At 34.1% G+C, this 19,526-nt stretch overlaps 2 protein-coding genes across 5 annotated transcripts in view; one reads left to right on the forward strand and one right to left on the reverse strand.

Annotated features, from left to right (window-relative positions):
- Positions 1 to 296, reverse strand: part of LOC147841796 (uncharacterized) — a 10,813-nt gene extending 10,517 nt beyond the window's left edge. The window contains exon 1 of the mRNA XM_087273594.1: positions 82 to 296. Within this exon, the coding sequence (XP_087129720.1) occupies positions 82 to 205 (124 nt within the window). The 5' untranslated portion in view covers positions 206 to 296. The remainder of the gene's footprint in view (positions 1 to 81) is intronic.
- A 7,271-nt stretch (positions 297 to 7,567) lies between these two features.
- Positions 7,568 to 19,526, forward strand: part of csf1a (colony stimulating factor 1a (macrophage)) — a 44,145-nt gene continuing 32,186 nt past the window's right edge. For 3 of the 4 annotated variants that reach the window (XR_015501710.1, XM_087271591.1, XM_087271592.1), the window contains exons 1-3: positions 7,568 to 7,791; positions 12,393 to 12,506; positions 12,866 to 12,928. Coding sequence is in view for 2 of the 4 variants with exons in the window: in XM_087271591.1 (XP_087127717.1) it covers positions 7,759 to 7,791; positions 12,393 to 12,506; positions 12,866 to 12,928 (210 nt within the window). In the remaining 2 variants the exon portion in view is untranslated. 4 annotated transcript variants of the gene reach the window in all.

Here is a 19,526-nt window from a genome sequence, read left to right on the forward strand (position 1 = left end):
AAACCGCATTATTCGATTTTATGACAGATACGATTTATGAAATTCATAGGACCCTACAAACAATACAGCATTGTAACTTACCTCCACTGGTGCTGGGCTCATTTCCATCAGGAACTTTGCCTTTCAGAAACGTTATGTTTTTTCCACATTTGCTGCAGAATGACGGGCAACTGTCAAGTGAAGCCCCGCAAAATGGGCAATACATGATTGCTACCAAGAGCAACGTCCGAAATGAAACGAAACTTTCGAACTAAAACTCTTAAGATGGTCACACGATTGCCCGTTACCTGCCACCTAGTGGTTGGGAGCATTTCCGTTGTGTTGTAATTTTAAAGTTGCAGCGCTTTTCATCTTAGTGTTGCAGCAAGATTCATCTTAGTGTTGCAGCGTTTTTAACTAAATGTTGTTGTGTTTTCATCTTAATGTTGCAGCATTTTTATCTTAATGTTCTTGTGTTTTTATCTTAATGTTGCAGCATTTTTATCTTAATGTTGTTGTGTTTTCATCTTAATGTTGTTGTGTTTTCATCTTAATGTTGTTGTGTTTTCATCGTAATGTTGTTGTGTTCATGTTGCAGCATTTTCATCTTAATGTTGTTGTGTTTTGCACTACTGGGCCACCGTACTACAGCACTTATTAGTATTCTGATGTATTTAAAATGACCCATGATACCATGGTAAATGATAAATATCACCTAAGTATGAAGAATATGCCCATACCATGATTTTAAACCCACTTAATTTTTGTCAAATGAGGCTTGAGTAAAGTACATGGGAGTCGTTTGACACTGTCGATGGACACTACATCAGATAAGAACAATTTTACTGTTGTCAGTCCACATTTTACTTTGGGCAGTCGATGTGTTTCTCAGCAAATCTATTTGGATACTGCATAATCTGTAGCGTAACATGTCCAGCTGAACTAAAATAATTTTATTTCTATTTAAAAAAAAAACCTTGTAACACATATGGACTTAAATGCAATGTTTTTTATAGCTTCCGAGAATCCAAAAAGAGCCACAAATTGATAAATAATGTTATGATAGCAGTTTGATAAATAATGTTATGATAGCGGTTTTAACATTAAGTCATGACATGAGTTGCCTCTTGTTACAGTTATGAAGTATAACAAACAGGAAATGTTCTTGGGCCAATAACATGACCACATTGCAATGGTCTATTGGACCAAGCCTGCATATTACACACTTTTAACTTAACTCCAGGCAATTCCACCACCACCACCTTTTTTTTACCTCTCAGCCCCACTTTTTAAAAAAAACGGTCCCACAGCTGTGCATATGTCTTTCTTTTTTTCAACAAAAGTCCTTAATAGTTATTACTTGCTGACAGTAGAGCATACATCAAACACTTTCTGACAGTAACTATAATCTTTGATCTGTCTGGAGGTGATTATTGGATGAGTCTTTGACCTTCAGACCGTTCTTTGATCCATTTTAACTGTAGTTACTCATAATCTGCTGCATTTTGTGAGTTCTTGTTGAAATTTAAAAGTATTGAAGATCATTGCAGATGAACTTCCTATTGTTTGCTCCACTTCTTTAGAAGGTTTCCCTTCTTAAATCAATGTTTTACTTTAATCGCATTGTAGTTATACGTTACAGTTATTCTAAATAATGTTTTTAATCAACCATTTTACAAAAAAAAAAATAAAGTTTTAAAAGAAAGAGTATAGGAAAAGAAATATTTCATAACCATGTGTAACAGTGCTGATCTTCCTTAAAGGACCCTTCATTTTTTTTCACAGAATGAATGATTTATCTCATTAAACTCTTCATTGCTATTATCTTGTACACTACCATGTAAGTATATATTTGCATTTATATTTATATACGTTTATTTATAAGCTTATCGAAAGGGTAACTTAAAATTTAACACGTTTAAGTTATAATGTTTTTACATTTCTGACATTTTTCCTCCAAGTTGCATGTTTGCATCTTGCAATATATATCTAAATAATTTGCTGCTGCCATACATTACAATTTGAATACTAAATAAAAATAAAGTTGAATAAAACAAATATACAGGTCATTTCAAGTTGCAATAACTTAAATTACTTAAAAAAACATGTTGAAGATTTTATGAAACACAACATTAAGTGGAAACATAGATAACTTAATTTAACATCAAAACATATTACCTTTACTTATTAATTATAAACTACCGGTCAAAAGTTTGGTGTCGTCTTTTTTTTTCATGTTTTTTTTTAGGAAAATTATTCTGTTCTTTAAAGCAGCATTTATTAAGTGTAAACAATTGTAAAATTATTAAATACTTATTTAATAAATGTTTATTTATTACTTATTGTATTTCAAATTAAATGATTAATCCAGTCATCATTGTTTTTATTACTAATACCATTATTATTATTATTATTATTATTATTATTATTATTATTATTATTATTATTATTATAACAATAATCATATAAGAGTGATTTCTGAAGGATCTTGGGACTCTGAAGACTGGAGTAATAAAGCAAAAAATTTGTGTTTAAAATCACTGGAATAAATGATTAAATGAAATGATAAACTGCTTTTAAACAGTTATTTTACAGTGCAATAACATTTCACAATTTTACAATTTGTACTGTATTTTTGAAAAAATTAATGCAGCATTGGTGAGCAGGATAAACTTATTTTAAAACATTTAAGCATCATACTGACCCTAAACTTTTGACCGAGTGTATTTTTTCAAAGTATAGTTCTTCAAATAAATAATTTAATAACTGAATTACATGTTCAGTACATTTTCCAGTATATTTATATTGCCAGATGTTTTATTACATACAGTACTTATACGTTATTCAGTTTTTTTTTTACATGAATCTAAAGCAAAATGTATGTAAATAAATCTATAGTTCACGGATGAGTGTGATCATAGATTACACAACTGGTAAAATAACCACATAAGAATTTCTTGTAGAGCTTACACAACCTTTGCTAGCTTTTGCAAGTCATTGTAGATTTAAAGAGGAAAGTTTATGTGAAAATAATAAGTAATATAGTGATTTTTGACACAAACCAGAGACAGTCAGTTAAATACTGCATAGAAAACATAACTGCAAACAGCTCCAGTTGTAATTTGTTCCAGCATCTGTCTGTTATAGCACTTTCCCATCCTTTATCAAATGTCTGTGCTTCACGCAAATCTCTGACCAGAACAACACACAACTGACGCAATTGATATACATTTTCAATAGACTAACAGCACTAATTTTAAGCAGAGACTTGTTTGATGCTTAGAAGCAATTTAATTTAATAAATTAGAGTCTGACATTTGCGGTATTTTCCGCTGGCAGAAATATGTCTAGATAATAAATCAAAGGTCTCTCATAACCTCGGCACCCATACAATTGTAATAGTTTATCACGTGCATCATATACAGTGGTTACAGAATGTATTCAGTCTCCCTTGTTCACTCTTCACACAGTTCACGCAGCTATTTGCTAAAATCATTTAAGTTCATCTTTTTCCTCTAATGTACACACACAGCACCCCATATTGACACAAAAACAAAAACATGTTGACATTTTTGCAGATTTACTAAAAAAGAAATACTGAAATATCACATGGTCTTAATTATTCAGACTCTTTGATCAGCATCTAGAAGCACCCTTTTTGATTGAATACAGCCATGAGTCGTTTTAGAAAAGATGCAACAAGTTTTTCAAACCCGGATTTGAGGATCCTCTGCCATTCCTCGTTGCAGATCCTTTCCAGTTCTGTCAGGTTGGATTGTAAACATTGGTGGACAGCCAGTTTAAGGTCCCGCCAGAGATGCTTAATTGGGTTTAATTGAGGGCTCTGGTGGGGCAATTCAAGAACAGTCTCAGAGTTGTTGAGAAGCTATTCCTTCGTTATTTTAGCTGTGTGCTTAGGGTCATGGTCTTGTTGGAAAGTCAGCCTTCAGCCCAGTCTGAGGTCCTGAGCACTCTGGAAAAGGTTTTTGCCCAGGACATCCCTGTACTTGGCCAAATTCATCTTTCCCTCTATTGCAACCAGTCGTCCTGCCCTTGCAGCTTAAAAACACCCCCACGGCACAATGCTGCCACCACCTTGCTTCACTGTTGGGACTTTATTTGACAGATGATGAGCAGTGCCTGGTCTTCTCAACACATACCGCTTAGAATTTCGGTCAGAAAGTTCTATCTTGGTCACATCAGACCAGAGAATCTTTTTTCTCACCATTTTTAGACAGGCTTTCATCTGTCATGCACAATAAAGAGGCTTCTTTTGGGCCACTCTGCCATAAAGCCATGACTGGTGGAGGGTTGCAGTGATGATTGGCTTTCTACAACTTTCTCCCGTCTTCCAGCTGCATCACTGGAGCTCAGCCACAGTGATCTTTGGGTTCTTCTTGACCTCTCTCACCAAGGCTCTTCTCCCCTTATAAATCAGTTTGGCGAGATGACCAGCTCTAAACATATTTTCATTAAAAGGGTTATGTGCCTATATCAATGTGAAGAGTAGATCTAACATGTCATAACTGGTGAAAATTCTGTAAAAAATTGCACTGCAAAGACCAACAATAATTTAAACTTATCTATACCTTAGCAAATGACCATGGAATAAGTGAGATAATCAACAGCTTGCTGTGCATCACAGGATTTTAAATGCACTTTGTTTTGCGTGTTAGGCAATTCTTTGCGCCCACATTGTGCATTGTGTACATTTACCATTCTTTTTAACACACGGTAAGCCATTGATTATCCCTTACATATAGTACTACTGTATCTTTAAAGAGTGTCCATCAAAGTATGTTTTTTTTCGAAGGGAAATGTATTTTTTTCAGTTGTTTACAATGACAGTGCTATGTTTTATTAAAACAGCAGCAGTGTAATGAGACACTGAGCATCTGTTTCATAAGAAAAGTTTTAGCCATTTTTTAAGCTGCTTTGACATCTATGTTGTAAAAGCGCTATATAAATAAACATGAAGAAATACGTGCTCACAGCTAAACATTTTTGGAGGAGCCTATGCATTTTCAGCAGCACAAAAGTACTTTCGTGGGCATGCAACCTTAAAATTATTGCCCTATGATAACTTACACTGTAAAAATGCAGGGTTCCACACAATTTATTTATGTTGTCCCAACATAAATTAAATAAGTTAACTTTAAATTTCAACAAATTTATGTGGATTGAAAGGTAAAAAAAAAAAAGGTTGTCCTAATGAAAACTAAAGAATTGTGTTGTTTCAGCTCATTTGAAATAAGTAGCTTGAACAAGCAAAAAAAAAGAACAAAGAGCCACTTTGTGATTAAGTGTTGATTTATTGTTACAGTTTATATAAAACTGTGTGTGTGTGTGTGTGTGTGTGTGTGTGTGTGTGTGTGTGTGTGTGTGTGTGTGTGTGTGTGTGTGTGTGTGTGTGTGTGTGTGTGTGTGTGTGTGTGTGTGTGTGTGTGCGTGTGTAATTCAGGCATGCTATTGTTTTGGTGAATTAATTTTCAAATAAGGAAATGATTGCTTTCAGACACAAATTGGATAAGTTGGTGGTTCATTCCACTGTGGCGACCCCGTATTAATAAAGGGACAAAGCCGAAAAGAAAATGAATGAATGGTTTTAGTACCAATAGCATTAAAACATTCCAAACCATCAAACTTTGACTATTAAAAGCAGTTAATTTGACATGCTCATGCGCACATTCAATTAGGATTCATTGGTTTTATCATGCGACCAACTAAAGTTGAATATAAAAAATTATACCCAGAGGTACTAACACAAAATTAATAAGATCCATATGAGTCACTCATGACCAATCAAATTTTATATAACCATTAAAATCATTAACAGTTTGAGGGTTTCTACAGTTTTCTTTTTTCTTTTTAGCAGGGAACAAAGAGTGCTATTAAAATAAAGTGTAGCCACGTCCATTAAATACAGTTTGAGGTCAAAACTCATGTTACAAACCATACCAGTCTAAAGGGCGCTAAAACATCCCTCATCAATAAATGCATTATTCCTTATTCAGTAGTAATGATCCTGCTGATACTAAAGAGCTGATATCTACTTTCAACCCAAATCACATTTTAACCCTTAAAACCAGTTCATTTAAATGATCTCTTGTGCTTTGGGACATATTTGATTTAAATAGGTATATCGTCTTTAAAGAGCATCTATGGTGAAAAATTTACTTTTCAAGCTGTTTGGACATACATGTGTATAAGTATAGTGTATATACTGTCATATTGGGGTGAAATAAACACACCCAGTCCTTTTTTTTCAAATTTAACAACATAAAAAGGTGGACCAATGGGAGCGGTATTCAGATCGACCACAACTTTACGTAAAAGTGCGGTCCCCCCGCCCACCAATATTGATTGACAGCTGCACGCATTAACATGTCTTCATAGTAATGCGTAAAATAATATCGACAAGACAGGACAAGCGCAAAGCAACTGGGAATAAAAGGTCTGTTCTGTTTGCTAGGATCATCAATCATCATCAGATGTGATCAAGAGTGAGTTTAATAAGTTTAACATTTTTTTAAACGTGTGCACGTGTGTAATGAAGTACAGCAATTCACTTCAGATTCACTTCATCAGCACAGCCTGGTGTCTCTCTCACTGTCTCTCTCTGTGTGTGTGTTTGCGCTATGTTTGTGTGTGTGTGTGTGTCTGCCTGCGTGTCTACGCTATGTATGTGCCTGTGTGTCTGCGCTACTTGTCTGTGCTATGTGTGTGTGTCTGCGCTGTGTGTGCGTGAACTCATTGTTGTAACTCCACAAAAAATGCATCAAATACTAATTGGTAAAGTACTTACTGTATTAATTCTCACAAACGTTACGTGAGATCTGATTCCTGAGGCAGCCGAGGGCGTGTTGAGGCATGTTGCTGACAGGCACGTGGGATCGGTGGGCAGGGATGACTCACCTTAAAGGCCCAGTGCAAAAAACAGCAACAACCTTTTCCCAGTTATAATACAGACATTTCAAACAGTTATAATAAATACTCTGATGGATGTTTTGAGCTTAGACTTTACAGACACATTCTGTGGACACAAAAGACTTATAATAAATATGAAAAAGGGGTAACCTATGTGCCCTTTAAATGTATAACTCATGTCTAATTCTTTTTATCTATTATGCCATAAAACATTTGAATATTGAGTAAAGATCATGTTCTTTAAATAAATGTTGCAAAACTCCTACCTTAAATATATCAAAACTCAATTTTTGATCGGTATCTGGTTTTGTGTTCCAGAATCCAAAATGTTGCTTTCGGGAGGTCAAAACACATGGATGTCATAAGTCAGTCTACGAGAAGCTAAAACTTCCTTCATCAATAAAATGTCAGGAATCCACTAATTCTCTAATGAGAGTTAACAAACACACTCAGAGAATCATTGAAATAAAGTGTAACCACATCCTCAGCTGTAGCCTTTTGGGAGATCAAAACACATGTATGTCTTAAATCTGTCTAAAGGGAGCACAAAGTTCTCTCATCAATAAAATGTCAGGAAGCTGGAATGAGTGAAGGGAAAGTGAGAGAAAGGAGGAGGTCTTTAGCCGCGGCTCACTTTATTGGTTCTCCATCGACCCCAGACAGAAACATTCACCCTCTGAAGGTGGCACGTCTAAACTTTCCACATGCAGATCCCTTTGCATCAGTATCTGGACGCCTGAAGCCCACAGAGGACGGATACTGACTTCATTAGGAACAAACGCAAGACAACAAAACTAATCCAATGAATCTACATGTGGACTTTATTGCTTTCTATTTGTTCAGGTCAGCCAGATGAACACACACATAACAGCCCACAAAGCCAAGGTATGTCTAACGTTTTCTGCTCAGTCAGCATTCATTTGTCGTTTGATAACTGAATCGATTTTGTATAAGCTTTTGCTTGATTAAAGGGAAAGGTGTGTATTAATTACAGACAATTTTTGTGGTGATTTGCCTTAATATGCTTTCTGTGAAATGTATTTATTTATTTATTAGTTTTCCAATAACGTTTTCCCTATAGATGTTGGTTTTTTGACTTATGGCTATCCAGATATTGTAAATGTAATGTAATGTAAAAATGCCATACCATTAAACAACAGGGGGGAAAAGTTGTGAGTTAGAGAGAAAGCAGAAAGCAGGAGGGGGAGAACAAAAAAAGCTAAGTCTGTGAGTCAGTAGTCTGTGAAATTTCATTGCTTAGGTTGGCAGAGTTTTAGCCAAGAAATAAAAAAAAAAATGTAAATAAAAAATAAAATCTCTGCCAGCTCACTTGGCTGTGCAGGTGATTAAGTTGCTTTGTCCATTGTAATTTCTTGGTATTTTATTTGGTAAACAAGTGGTTTCAAGAGGTTAAATGTTTTAAATATTGAGGTGGATGTTTATCTGTTATGAACTTTCAACACCATGGATAATAAATGTAATATTTTATATGTGGATTTGAAATTTATTGTATTAAATTATGTATTATACATGTTTAGCACAAAATAATTCATGTATTGCTATATTTATTTTTAACTCCCTGAATTATTAAATATTAATTCATTTCTAATAACTGATTTATTTTACCCAATTATTTTATTAAATATTTGACTAGATATTTTTCATGAACACTTCTATACAGCTTCTATACAAAATTAATAACTACTTTTATTCTAGGCGAAATAAATCACTTTTTCCAGAAGAAAAAAATATTTTCAGACATACTGTGAAAATTTCTTTGCTCTGTTTAGCATAGTTTGGGAAATATTTAAAAAAGAATATTAATAATTCTGACTTCAGCTGTAAATATTTATAATCGTATATTTATTAATACAATAATTGAGAAGCTGGATACAATGTTTTACCATGAATAATATATTATTTAATTTCAACAATGTAAATAAAATTAGGGATATGTATTATTATAAACCTACAATGCCTGAAGATTTTTTTTTATTCAGCATTCTTGATATTTAGTATATTAGTAATATTTTAGAATATTAGTAATAATAATCTTGATAATTAGTTAATTAATCAATTAATTGCATACTATAAGTGTGTTAATTAACTTCCAACACACTAAAAAATATATTCTATATTTAATACTAATGCCAAAATTAGTATTAATTTAATATTAGTATTATTTAAATAATTAGTATTATTTAATATTTAATATTAAAACCCCAAATAGTTAGTTAATTAGTATACCCATCTTTTGCTGTTGTGTATTTTAACACCATGAAATACTTCTTATAAAATAAAAAACTGTAAAATGAAAGCTCTATTTATGTAAAACCTTAGTAAATGTATAATATATGTATTTATTTTAAATGCATTTAATGCTAGTATTTTGAATGATTATTTATTTATTTATTTACTGTGATTAAACGCCGTGAAACACCCATGTCCATTCATTCAAACACCCATATTCATTCATTAATCCAACCATTTAAACATTCATTCATTCATTCATTCATTATTAACACACAGTATAATTATTCATTTCTAACATGTTGACTGATACTGTACATTTATTAGTGCATATCTCAAACTTTTACCAAAAGTAATTATTTAATATTTATAACTCTTTATTTATTATTATTATTATTATTTATTTTTTGCATTGCATTACCTATGTAAAGTAAATGAGCTCACCATCCTTTATCCTTAAAATTGAATTTACTCGTTAAAGACAAACAGTATGCAGTTTGTTCCCATAAATGTTTCTTGTCTCTTTCAGTCTCTAACGAGGCTTGTAAGTTCTTTTTCAAGATATTGTTAACATGCTCTCTGGCTTTTATCATCCAAAGTAGCCGAAAACCATCCCATCTGCCACACACAAGTTTTACGTCCATTTAGCTCTCCTGTGGAGATGATGAGCAAAGATTTAGGCATTCACTATTCCTTGCTTTACTGCTTTTCTGATCATTCAGCCAAAATCATAAACACTCAGGCTTGCATAGCTTTTAAAGCTTCAGTATGTTTGTGAAATCTGCTGTTGTAATGCATTTATCTTCACTTTATTGCTATATTAATTCCATTAAGTGATTAAGTGCTTTTATGTTGCATGTGGGCTTCATTCAGATGATTATACATGTTATGGATGTAAATTGTAAACAGACGCTTTTGGGGTTAAACCCAGGTTGGAGTGAATTAAGGACTGGGGAGTAACTGAGGTTATATTTCTTCTCCATGAGCTTCTAGAGTCTTGGTTGCTGCAGGGGAATTTGAGGATGTTGTAAACATATTTTGCTTTGGATATAATTGAGGTTTCATGTATATGATGGGGAAAAATGAGAGCAAGATGTTTGTTTTATGTTTTCTTATTGAGATAGTAAGAACATGTCATGTACAATAACATTTACTCAAGAAACATTATTATAATCAGATGCAGTGTCATGTACAATATGCCTTTATTGAATTCTTATAATCAGATACAGTGGCTGTGGTTTATTGATTATGTGGTGCCTTTATTTATATTTTTATTGGTCAAAAACCCAAGTAAACACATTGTGCAGTTTTGATATTAAGGATTTTATTAAAACCAAATAGTCCTGTGTGAAAAAGTGTTTGTCCCAGAACACCCCCACCCCCCATCCCCTTTTTAAAAACATAACTCTAGTTTGCCACACCTAAGTTCAATTTCTCTAGCCACCACCAAGCCTGATTACAGCCATAACTGTTCACAATCAAGTAATCACTTAAATTTGTCCTGCCTGACAAAGTAGACCAAAAGATCCTCAAAAGCTAGACATCATGCAGAGAATAAGATAAATTAATATACAAATGAAAAAATTAAATAAGTGAGATCTGAGTTCGGAAAAGGTTGTCAACCATTTCTAAGGCTTTAGGACTGCAGCTAACCACAGTGAGAGCTATTATCTACAAATGGCAAAAAAATAAAAATTATACAAATTAAAAAAAATTACAACAGTGGAGAACCTTAAGATGAAATAACAATAATAAATAATGATAATCTCTATATCTACAATCTAAACAACTACGTTACTAACTAGATCTAAACTAAAATCAAATCAATACGTTATGTAAGCCATTTAGCAAAATATTTGTGTGTGTGTGTGTGTGTGTGTGTGTGTGTGTGTGTGTGTGTGTGTATACAGTGCAGCATATATATATATATATATATATATATATATATATATATATATATATATATATATATATATATATATATATATATATATATATATACTGTATATGCTACATATATATATACATACATATATATATATATATATATATATATATATATATATATATATATATATATATATATATATATATATATATATATATATATATAAACAAAACCCAAATCAGAAAAGGTTAAGACAGTATGAAACATACAAATAAAAAATAAAGTATTGATTTCTAAATGTACTATGACTTGCATTTCATTGCAGACCAAACAACAAACTTTATTTAATGTGTTACTTATGATGTTAAATAAGTTATATAAGGAGTTATATAAACAAACATAGAAACACACAAATACAAGATAGAAGTATTTCTAACAAAGTAATAAGACAGGAAGAGTGTGTCCTATGGGTGGTTTGTCAAGCCCACTCTTTTGTATGGAGCACACTCACACACCCTACAGTTATGTAATACATTGTGTATATGCTTTACTAAAAAGATAGGTCTTTAATCTAGTTTTGAATTAAGAGAGTGTGCCTGAACCCCGGACATTATCAGGATGGCTAATCCCGTTAGTTAAGGAGCCCTAGTTTAGGAGCCATGTATGGGAAGACTTAATTTTCTTTTAAGGGTGTTTCTAAGTGTAACTTAAATTACATTCATGGACTGTACATTTAAAATGTGAGGTTGATTTAATATGAAAACACATTACAAAACTATATGCACCGTGTAACATTGTGGCAAAAAGATGTGATGATATGTTGTCACAAATTAGACACTTTGAAAACTGACCAACAAGCTGAATACTGCAAACTAAGCTTGTGCAGCTCTGATAAATTCATGCAATTTGTGATTGTGTTTAAAAACATAATATTCTGTAGTGTGTTTAGTTATTTTTATGGTAATTTAGTCTAAAGAGTCTCTCGGTCATTTTGTGTAATGATATTGCAAATAATTGGTCACTTTTTATGCTTCCAGACTACACATGCTTGTTTGATTTATAGAAGATTCTGTGATTCTTGAGGTTGATCTGTGATGCTATTTGTCTATGCATGATTTGCTTAGATGTGAATCACGGAACTGATTAATCTACTTAAAAAAATAAAGTAGTGACTTCTAAACCGCTAAATTACAAAACATCACTTAACATCCTAACATCTTAAAAATAATAAGAATGAAAAATGATTAGCATAGGTAAATATCTTAGCATGCCGTTGAGCTTCTGAAAATAAAAGTCACAGATAATAAAATAAAAATAAAAAAAAACATTCATAATTTTGTGATTGCAGGTAAGGCATCAGTGCTTCATCCTTGTCCTGTGCTTTCATCTGGTCTATGCTGGTGTGCCAGGTCCATGTAAGCACTCTGTCACCCAGGACCATCTACTCAATTTAAGACGTCTGGTAAGATGAGTCACATTTACTGGCAGTAAATCACTCAGCAGCCTAACCAAAATGCAATTATTATTATTATTTTTTTATAGAATAATTTGTTATAACATCCCACAGCAAACCACAGCTGTCTTTAATGGTTACTCATCCATAACCTAATTTGAGTTGTTTGAGTGCTAGTGAAACATAATACTAAATATAGAAGAATTTTGGCATTCTGTCTTAATTAAATACCACTGCACTGAATGACCGCTTAATTGAAAACAATTAGTGAATAAAACTGCCTGGCCCTATTAAAACGTATTTTATGTGAATATGTGCTTAACATATGTCAAATTGTTTGTTTTCGCCTTCAATGCTTTCCCTTGCAGATTAAAAACCAGCTGCAAAATGGTTGTTCAATAACCTACACCTTCACAGAGCGTCAGAATCTGGTAAGCACATTTCTACTTCTCTTAAATAATGGCTGATATGGATTATCCAGCTTTCCTATGGGTATTTTAGCAGTTTAGAACAGTGTATGAAAGAGCTTGATATGATCGTTGACATTCTGGTGTAATAGATCTTCCTACCATGCCACAAAAATCACACACTGATCTAAAACAGATGTCCCGGAAGACCATGTTTTACGCCACAGAGGCAGCAAACCCATGTGGTGCAAACCACAGCTCACTGATTTAGGTGGATTAACCAGGGCCATGACCAATATGGACACTAAAGGGGGCTAGACCTCTCCAGTATTTAGAAATGGCCAAATTGTCCTAGACAATATTTAAAATGCACAGCTTTCCTGCACTTCAATACACAGCACAATGTTCTTAGGAAAACAAAAAGGTTAAAAAGTTTTCAAACCAGCAGATAATTTGCTTTCGTCTGCAATTGTGGATTAAAAGTTTTGCATATAGACTTTATCTGGATTTGGTCAGATTCACAAGGAAATATTTATAAATGCTAAACAAAAGCCACATTTAGATAAACTCTCATTTCATTGTTCAAAAAAATATATACATTCCTGGATTTACCCATAAACTGGGGCTTTGTCACTGAAGTTATTGTTTTTATCATTATGAGCCAAAATCTAAGAGTTAACGGTTGTGTTTTGATCGGTTGTTCTGAAATAAGCTTTTTCACATCTTTTCTCTAGGTTTAGACTACCCACGATTCATTTGAAGGCTTTAGAAAAATAATCACTGCTATTTTTGTGCAGCATGTGTAATAATTCATTTTGCAGAGTGATAAAGTCTGGTTTATTGGCCCACTGAGTCAGACTGCTTTCTCACCACAAGTGAACTGCTCCAGTTTATCTTTACGCAGACTGGAACCAACCAATGGTTTTTGTGCTCACATACTGAAAAAAGATTGAATGGCCTATCAAATTAAAGAGCCCCTATTATGGGTTTTTAAAAATGACCTACCATGCAGTATGTAACACAGCTTTAAGTAAATGAAAACATCCAGCTGAGGTTTAAATCTCTTAAATCTTTTGTGAAATAGTTGACTCAGAGTCGAGTAAACGAATTGTGTTGGGTTCGGATCTTTTGTTTTATAGCATCAATGTTCATCACCAAATATGTACTTCCAGTTCCGTTAAAATGTACACGCGCTTTCCCTCCACACACTAGCAGAGGCGCGGGGGATCATGCTACTGATCATGATGCGAAGATGACGATCACTGACAGAATCGGCTACAAGGAATAAAGGGTTAAAGTTCATTTTCACAACAATACCACAGTATAGCCAACCTAGTGCAGTGTTTGTTCCTGTCATTTTTCTGATTTTTGATACAATAACCTACGTTGCAATGCGCGATTCATCGGTCGTTTGCTATTGAAGGAGCAGCAGAGACTATGGGACTTTGTCTGACTTTGACAGAGACTTTGTCAGTAACTTTTACTCTTCAACATAACATGTAAGTGTCCTTAAAACTGTTGCCTCGTTTTGTGTAGTTTGGAAAATCAGTTCTTGTACTATATCTTTGAGGTTAAATCTGGGGCTGTTTACATATTATGTCCAAAACCACGTTAAAAAACATGATGCGTGCTTCTTCCTTTACTGATTTAAATGCGCTTCTGAACTTGTGATCCTTTGCTATTTGCTTTTGCTATGACTACCATCAGCTGTTCCTCACATGTGCGGCATGGTCAGTTTTCAAATTTGTTCAACTTTTGCCACTGTGTGGCTTAATACTGAATGTGTGTCCTTGTTTTTACCTGGGGTTACGGTTAAGAGTAGAGTAAAATGCTGGTGTTTAACTACATTGCTTTATTGCATTCCCACATTTGGCTCTCACATACTTTGTGTTACTTCATACTGTAAGCTTGGTGGGCATTTTTCTCTGTCTCGTGCTAAACGCAGTCGACCAATTGCAACAGACTGGGTCATTGGACCAATCACCGTGGATTAGGTTCACGCTAAGATGGGGTTTGGTAACAAATGAATCACTGAACGATACATATGGGAGTCGCAGTGATAATTAGGTAAAAATAAATCCATAAATATAAGACAATGAGAGTGTTTTTTTGACCTTGCACGCATATCAGCATGTTGTTGGAGACTCCTAAAACCAAAATATAACCTTTTTATTGCAAAATATTGGCTCTTTAAAGAAGGCAAAGTCTATGGTTCAAGTTGTTAGTTTAACGTTGAAAGTGATTGTGATAGGACTAGCCTGATCTTACGAGAAAAGATTTTCTGTTTTGTCTGTTCAGTGGCAAATTCATACAAACTCTTACGAGTTTAGTCATACAAAAGGTATGATTTTAAAAAGGAGGCGAGGCACCCAACCAGTAATTCATCATTTAAAATTTTAAATTTCATTTCCATGATTCATATAAATAATCCTCCCCAAAGGCCAGGCTTTTTAATATTAGCCATGGTGCTCCCCTATAAAATGGTGCATTCACAAGGAAAAGACAGAATAAAGACAGAAGCAGACATAAAGATCAGCAATATGCATATATTAAAAAATGAATAAAATAAAAATATTGAAGTAGCCTACAAGTGTAGAGATGGGCAGTTGGTTTTGTTTGGAATATGTTGCATATTGCATTTTGATTCCTTATCAAAACTCACAAACATTTTGTGACATTTGTCAATATGTCAATCATCATGTAATTCCTAACCACTATAATAACCACGCCCCCATGGTGTCAGTAAACGCAAACATATGTGTATGTGTACTGGCAAATGGCTATTATAAATAATCTGATGAATATTTGGAGACACCAAAGGCTTATCTTACATCTTTTAAAAGTGGTTAAAAAAGTGCCCTTAAAACTGTTATAAGCCAACCATTTACTTCAATCCGAAACAATTAAGTAAATTAAAAAAAAAATTCAGGCAAAAGCCAAGGAACAAGGCTGTGAATTTAACATATTTAAGAGAAAGAACTACAATCTCATGAAGGTTTACAAAACACTCAATCAAACAAAAAAAAAATGAAATTTTAAAATATTCTTTTAAAGTTGTTAACTTGATCTATAGAAACAGTATATTTCAGGTTTATTGCAAACCATTATGTAACCTATTAAAGCTATAGTTGCAAATTGTTTATTACAGTTAGTTAGTTCAGGCAAAAACCTTTTGGGGATCACTATAACATGTTTGTGTGTCTCAGCAGCTCAACTATAGTGCTGAGTTGAGATTGCTAAAGTATACTCCAGAGAGATATAAATAAATGGCTTTTTAGGGCCTGTTTAAAAGAGTGTCAGAACTCATGGATCACATGTTGTCTGTCCTTGGAGATCACTAACTTTTCCTAAAACGGCTTCTAGCTAAAGCCTATGTTTTCATTATCTGAGTGTATTGCCACTGTCAGTTTTGGGAAATTTGATTATGCCGTGACTTTGTAGCTGTGTTCCACTGCAAAAATGTTTGAACAGTAGTAACTAAATTTATTATTTTTGGTTGTTTTATGGGGTTTGCTGGGGTTTGTCTTGGAGTGTGGCAGCTGTGGCTGTTGAGTGTTTGTTCTTGAGGTCCAGACGTTTGTTTTCTCTCTGTTGTGGGTCCTGTGGGTCGTTATGGTTTGTTTCATTGTTTTAACAGATACAGCTTGTTTGGACGTTTGATTTTTATCACTTGTACTCATTCGGTTTGAACTGATGGATTTCACATATGCTGATCCATAGCATGCTTATTGTGTTGATATACTGCCGTGTCTGTGTGTTTGCTGTTCTGTTATTCAGTTGGCGTGTTCTGGATAAAAGCACCTTTATTTAGCTTCTTGAGCACTGGAAGTCAATTGAATTTGGGTAAACCAGACAGGGTCTCAGAGGACTGTCTCAAACCAATCCTCCCGTTCATCTGGTTCAGGTCTACAAAATAGTTTTGAAACCATTGCACTGGCCCCTAGATGCCATATATGTTTTTATGTTTTGCAGTAAGGAAGAACTGTATGAAACAAAACAAACAAAAAAAGCATGCTCTGATATACATTCACATGATTTGAAAGTTATCTCTCGATTTAATGGGTATTATAATTGGTTTAAGCTGATAGACATGGGCCAGTAGGGGCTTTCTGCACCTACTAGTAGGCTCAGAAGGCTGTTATTATCCATATACATGGTTAATCAGTTACAGATTACATACGGCTGTGGCCAGAAGTTAACAAGAATTATTTATATTATCCATTAAATTCCCCATTAGTTGTATTTTATTAACGTCTTCCCTGGAGTTTGCATGTTCTCCCTGCCTTCGCGTGGGTTTCCTCCGGGTGCTCCAGTTTCCCCCACAGTCCAAAGACATGCGGTACAGGTGAATTGGGTATGCTAAATTGTCCGTAGTGTATGAGTGTGTGTGTGTGAATGTGTTTGTGGACATTTCCCAGAGATGGGTTGCGGCTGTAATGGCATCCGCTGCGTAAAAACTTGCTGTATAAGTTGGCGGTTCATTCCGCTGTGGCGACCCAGGATTAATAAAGGAACTAAGCCGACAAGAAAATGAATGAATGAATAACGTCTTCCACTACCTTACCCCTAAACAGCAATGTCACAGCAATGTAAAAACAGTTCTTCTTTATAAGCATAGCTGATTAACCATGTGGATGGGTAATAACAGCCTTCTGAGCCTACCAGTAGGCACAGAAGGCCTCTACTGGCTCATATCTATCAGCTGATAACCACTGATAACACCCATTTAATTGATTGATAGCATTCGTAGCTGGTGCGAACAATACAATGGTTAGTTGGATTTTGAGGAATGTGAGACAGTGGCAATCTTTCATGATTGGATTTATGGAATGAAATGTTTTGCAATTCATAAAATTAGCAGTGAAATATCACTAAAATCTGTATGCAAAATGCTACTTATACTATTATGGTGTTTTGGATGTCTTGTCTTCTTTCTATTGGCTTGTGGTCTTTTTGTTTATATTGTGTGTCTTATTTCTCATTGTTTGTTCTTAATCGTGTTTAATTCTCATTGGTCAGTCCATGTCATTTGTTCTCTATTGTTTAGTCTATCATATTTGGTTGTTGCTAAAAGGGATACAGCCGATTTAAATGTTTTCTGAAATTGTTTCATCCTTTGGGATCCAGTTTGTTTGTTGGAAGATGCTAACAAAAGAAAGATTTGAATGCCAGCTTGTACTCTTGTCCACCATAAACACCGTCTGCACCATCTGCTACACCATGTTTATAGAAGCACAATGACAAAAAACAGGGATTTAAATTATATCAATGGAATTTTCTGTTCTTTATTTTGCCATGCCATCTTTTATTGTTGGATTACCTTATTAATACTGATCATGAGTTCTTATTCAGGGTGTAATGAAATTCAAACCGAACCAAAAAAACACGATAAGCCCTCTACACCAGGAATGTCAAACTCAATTCCTGAAGGGCCGCAGACCCACACAGTTTAGTTCCAGTCCTGCTCCGACACACTTACCTGTAGGTTTCAAACAAATCTGAAGGACTCAATTTGTTTAATCAGGTGTGTTTAATTAGGGTTGTTGCTAAACTGTGCAGGGCTGCGGCCCTCCAGGAACTGAGTTTGACATCCCTGCTCTACACCATCACAGGCCACTACAGTTTTTCTCTATTGGTTTGGCTCATTTCAGGAAACAGGATTAACATTTTGAAAACAACATGGACAAACCTTCAAACCACTTGGCAATTGTTCACAACAAACTTGATTTTCTCATTTATTTCATCAAATTGCAAATGCCTAAGTACATCTTTGAGAATGATTAAATACAGGTAGCCAACATTTAGCACAATTCCAAGTGAATAGATCTTGTTGATCTAAAATGATTGTTGATTCTCAGTCTAATGGTTCAGTTCAGTTGTTAAAATTAGTCAAGAACATAATACCATGAATACCATATATGAATCAGTTGAACATTTGATACATCTATTACAGCAACTGACAGTCAGGTGAAACTAGAACTTGGGGGATATGGTTGTTGATACTTCAATAGTCCTCTGCAATAGTGACAAAACATCTAAACATTTTGACTTGCAGTGCTTACACAATGCCAAAGGGACAAAGTATTTTGGGGGCATTAACTGTTTGAATGAGAAGGAAATTTAGTTGTGACACATAAGTGAAATGTTTTGGGAAAGGTATGAGCTGTTGCAGATAAACCATGGTGTTGTGCCGAACCATCCACATTATTTTGGCAAAAGCACCAAGATTGTTGAGAATGTCTGGTGAGTTGAAAGAAATGAGCCAAAGCAATTGAGAAGGGTATTTGCCATTTTTGTGGCGCTGACTTTTTAAATGGGAAGGAAATTTAGATTCGATACATGAGTGAACAGTTTTTAGAGAAATAAGAGCTTTTGCAAGTGAGCTATAGTGTTGTGCTAAACTGTTACATTGTTTTGCTAAATAATCTTAGAATTTTGAGAATGTAATTTCTGTTTCAATAAATGAGCCAAACCAATTGAGAAAAACTGTAATACAGGACAGAGAGCAGATATTTATTAATATAAATGAAACAAAAATCTGTTTTGATCATATAAGCTGAGCAAGAATAGAGAATGCTCCAGATAAACCAATCAGGGTGCAAATGTGCACAGATGCCCTCGT

This window comes from Danio rerio, chromosome 11 (assembly GCF_052040795.2).
Source record: "Danio rerio strain M-AB ecotype USA chromosome 11, GRCz13ab, whole genome shotgun sequence".
NCBI lineage: Eukaryota > Metazoa > Chordata > Actinopteri > Cypriniformes > Danionidae > Danio > Danio rerio.